General features: G+C 45.5%; 1 protein-coding gene across 1 annotated transcript; it reads right to left on the reverse strand.

The window, feature by feature from the left end:
- Positions 1 to 1,748: 1,748 nt before the first annotated feature.
- On the reverse strand, positions 1,749 to 4,501 carry GJD2 (gap junction protein delta 2). The gene is made up of 2 exons (XM_006141695.2): positions 4,287 to 4,501; positions 1,749 to 3,253 (listed from the first exon to the last, which is right to left on the reverse strand). Exons 1-2 carry the CDS (start codon positions 4,355 to 4,357, stop codon positions 2,359 to 2,361), a joined length of 966 nt encoding a protein of 321 aa, XP_006141757.1. The 5' UTR covers positions 4,358 to 4,501; the 3' UTR covers positions 1,749 to 2,358.
- Positions 4,502 to 4,657: the final 156 nt, after the last annotated feature.

Consider the following 4,657-nt stretch of genomic DNA (forward strand, 5'->3'; position numbering starts at 1 on the left):
CATTTTTGAACATTTCATATAAATAAATGGAACTCAAAATAGAAAAATGCAGACTCTTCCCATTTTACAAAAAAAGGCAAGAATTTTATTTTAAACAAATCCTTGTGTGTTACACCATGTCCATATCTAAATCAAAAACAATAATGATAATTCAAAGGAAACAGAGGGCTTCATAAAAACATATTATCCAAATATTCCTCTTGGCCAAGGTTTTAACTAAATACACAGTGGATGTGAAAGGTACAGTATGGCACTTAAATAAATAAGAGCAAAGAAAATGAAACATCTTCACAGTCCAAAGCAATAGATTTTTGAACCTTTGGTATATGTCTCAAATTCGTAAACACATGTTAGCCAATAGTGTTTAGTTCTAGGTTTTTTAAGCCAGTGATTGTGTGTGTGTGTGTGTGTGTGTGTGTGTGTGAGTCACACAGACAGAAAGGTCTATTAGCACAGAAAGTTCCACTGGACAGCACTGGTCTGGAAGGTTGTTTGACCACTGATTTAGCATAAGGTTAAACGTCAGACCTTGAAGAGATGAGGGGTCAGGGAGGAGAGCAGTCCAAATGTAATGCCTGTGCCATGTAACAACCCATGGTAGAAAATAAAACATAGTGGAAAGGGGAAATAAGTCTACTCTTGGAATGAGCTAATGATGTAGTATTTATATTTGTATCATAAGAATTGTATTTATACAAGCAGAGAAATCTGAGCTAAGCTGGAAAGCAATTCAATACTACTATCTGAATATCCCACTACTCCCTTCTAAGCAATCATGAAATACACCAACCTCTCTTTACCTGTGAGTAGTGGATTGGATTTTATTGGTCATCCCTCAAATATTATTCATCCATTGCTCACTTCCTGCCCCAATCTTCTGCTCTCAGAACATTTTTGAACATTTCATATAAATAAATGGAACTCAAAATAGAAAAATGCAGACTCTTCCCATTTTACAAAAAAAGGCAAGAATTTTATTTTAAACAAATCCTTGTGTGTTACACCATGTCCATATCTAAATCAAAAACAATAATGATAATTCAAAGGAAACAGAGGGCTTCATAAAAACATATTATCCAAATATTCCTCTTGGCCAAGGTTTTAACTAAATACACAGTGGATGTGAAAGGTACAGTATGGCACTTAAATAAATAAGAGCAAAGAAAATGAAACATCTTCACAGTCCAAAGCAATAGATTTTTGAACCTTTGGTATATGTCTCAAATTCGTAAACACATGTTAGCCAATAGTGTTTAGTTCTAGGTTTTTTAAGCCAGTGATTGTGTGTGTGTGTGTGTGTGTGTGTGTGTGTCAAAAATAATTGATAAAACAATAAATTGGGATTGATATGGGCTGATTAAGGTCTCTGGTGTGAGCACACAGGTAAATTCAAACCATGGCAAAAAGACGTGCAGCTGTATTGCGCAACAAAACTGTGTAAGAAAATCAGTGAAATACACCAGTTCGAAATTCTGTGGCTCAGGTAGACACCCTCAGTATTAACCAAAAGAATATCTTTTTAATGCTATCCAACGTTCATAAGCTGAAAGGCAAAAATATCCCAAAACTCATAACCACATGCCTAACAGTGTAACAACCACCTCGCAGAAGTGTTGCAGTTGCATATTGCTGTTCCATCCCTCCCACCCATCCCCCACCCCTAATCAACAGCACCAGTGCAGTTTGAGTTAGAAAACTGGAAATATTGAGACATTCCTAAGGTTTTCGTAATGACTAAGGGCCAGTCAGATGGGGCTCTAATGCAAACCTCTGTCATGGCCATTCTCCAAAAAGCACCCCATGTAATTCCCTACAGTTTGCAGATTAACCATGTTAGGTCTAATGTAAGGCCAGATTCAGAAAAAAAGCTGGCATGCTATCCTGGATTGAGGAAAAGGGGCATGCTGAGAGGAATGATACATGAAGGATGCCTCAAGGATGTTTGTCCTGCAGCCCAGGATGAAGGAGTGTGCTGAGATAGGTCACAACATTTGTATCAATGAAGTATTCGACTCACACCATTCACCAAAATACAGAGCTCAGAGAGCTAAGTCCTACTCAGTAGCCATGCAAGTCCACTGTCATTAAGGTCAGGCTGGGCCATAAATGGAAAAGGCCCAAAGAAGTCCAGTGTATCCATCTCATCACTCTACCCAATTGTCTCTGTGGAAGCAAGGGTGTGACATCTGACAACAGTTCTACTTCTTCTCTCTTCTTGATGCAAGATCTCTTTGCCAGCTTTATCCTACATCTTAATGGTGAGTGTCACATAAATGAGGGCAGACACTGCTACCCTCGGGCAGTCATCTGCCTTGGGGCTACGTGTGATTTCCCCAGGCCTTCCTCAAACCTGCCTTTTCACACATAGGCAGAGTCACTGGACTGAGTCCTGCCAAAATTGGGGACACTGACCCGGGGCAGATCCTTGTTACGAATCTCATAGACCGACTTCCTCTTGGCCTGGGCCCCTCGCACGGCCAGCTTGATCTTGCGCCATCCCAAGTGGTTGAGTTCAGCCAAGTTGAGCACAACACAGATGCCGCTCACAGCAAACATGAACACTAGAAAGACAGTCTTCTCAGTGGGCCGAGACACATAACATTCCACCTCCTTGATGCAGGGGTAGCGGTTACACTCGTACAACCCTGGGACGCTGAAGCCATACAGAAAGTATTGGCCCACCAGAAACCCAATCTCCAGGGCGTTTCGGAACACCACTTGGATAATGTAGAAGCGGGAAATGCCTTCCTGCCTTCGGAGCTTGGATCTCGCTGCAGTGCGCAGCCCTGAGGAGTGTGGGGTCAGCTCCTTAACCTCTAAACAGTCTGGCTCTGTCTCCTTGCTGGTGTTCTCTGTGTTCTGCAGCACCCCATTGACAATGGCATTTTGCAACTTCTTATCTTCCCGTTTGCCCCCGCCACTGCCCCCACCCCCAGTTCCTCCAGGAACCCCAATGGATTCAGGGGGATCTCTATCCAGGGCTAAGAAGACAGTAGAGTAACGGCGTTCTCGCTGCTTGGCAGACTGGTGCACGGAGTAGGTGATGAAGCAGAGGCTGGGGGTACACACCATTATGATCTGGAAGACCCAATAACGTATGTGGGAGATGGGGAAGGCGCGGTCATAGCAGGCCTGGTTACAGCCGGGCTGCAGGGTGTTGCACACAAACATGGTCTGCTCATCATCGTACACCGTCTCCCCCACAATGGCCACAATGAGGATCCGGAAGATCACCACCACAGTCAACAGGATCCTGAGCAGGGGAAGAGGGAGGGAGAGAGGTTCTCACGGCTGCGTCACTGACTTAGGAAACCCCTGCTCCTCCCTTCCTTGTTCTGGTGTTTGTCAGTCCTTTGACTGGGGAGCTGTCCGTGCCTTGTGGTACTGAACTGGATAGCTGGGAAACCTTTGGTCTTAATTTTCTGCAGGGTACTGGTAGATGGGAACATTTCATAGGACAGGGATTCCAGGTATATACATATCCATACACTGGACATGATCTATTTCCAACAGAATTCTATTTCCAAAAGATTTATTTCTAAATATGGAATGAACAGAGACAAAACACACCTTCACTCTGGAAATGGCAAATGCACACAGAATACCTGTACAGATAGTGCATGTTTCAAGGTCTACACACAGAGTGTGTATTTAACTACTCCACATGGACATATTTTATACTAGACTTAATGCTTTATATAAACAGATATCCATATGCACAAGGATTTACATATAAAGATTGATACAGACATAGATACAAATATAGATATAGACCCACAAAAATGCCAGTTGGGTGTGTGGGTTCCTGACACTGTAGGTTTCAACAGCTAGATCAGTTTAGCTTAATAACTGTTCGTTGAGAAAAGATGCATCTGCTCTGAAGAGCAAATCCATCTCCCTATTTGCCCTTCTCTGTCCAAATGCAATCCTGTCTGCTTTGTAGATTCTATTTAGGGAACCGGATGAAGACTGGCTCTGATTCTGGAGAGTGCAGGGACCAAGAATGAGCGAATAACTCCTTTCCTGATGTGGCAAGAGAGAGGCCCCCCACCCCGCGGTGCTTCGAAGGGATGTGATAGGGGAGCCGGTCAGGAGTCGCTGGAAGAGGGGGATGTCATTGGGCGTCGGGTAATCCCTCAATGCCGGAAACACAGGCTCATGGGCCGAGGACACTGGGGAGGAGGCAGGGGACAGGTTGTGGCTGCAGGGGCTCGGTCCGGACAGGAGCAGGGATTCCCGGGGGGCCGCCCGACGGGGCCCGCGGACCGCCAGCTTGGCGCCCTTACCTCCCGATCATAGTGGAGTGCTGCTGCACCGCGGCTTCCAGCAGCCTCTCCAAGATGGTCCATTCCCCCATCGCTGTGCATTCGGAGGCAGCAGACAAAGACTGGGCAGCACCGGGCACGTTCCCGCTCCTGGCCCCTCCCCGGGCCGCACCTCCCGACTGGGAGCAAATTGCCCCCCAATTAAAGAAGCAAACAAATTTTTTTAAAAATGCACGAATCCCCCCTCCCTTTTATTGTACTTAAAAGAAGGAAATGAGGAAAGAAATCCAAGCGCGTCCCTACTGATGGGGCTGTTGGCGCGGTCTGGAGAGCGGGCACCAACCTCCGGCGCCGTCTGGGGGTCAGGTCTGGATCCCGCGGACGCTGGGACG

Source organism: Tupaia chinensis, unplaced genomic scaffold (assembly GCF_000334495.1).
Source record: "Tupaia chinensis unplaced genomic scaffold, TupChi_1.0 Scaffold000062_1, whole genome shotgun sequence".
NCBI lineage: Eukaryota > Metazoa > Chordata > Mammalia > Scandentia > Tupaiidae > Tupaia > Tupaia belangeri.

Excerpts from the sequence above, each read along its gene's own strand:
- GJD2 (XM_006141695.2), bottom strand. The coding sequence starts at position 4,357 with ATGGGGGAATGGACCATCTTGGAGAGGCTGCTGGAAGCCGCGGTGCAG. Across the intron at positions 3,254-4,286 it reads CACTCCACTATGATCGGGAG|GATCCTGTTGACTGTGGTGG; the intron begins GTAAGGGCGCCA and ends TCCCCTGCTCAG.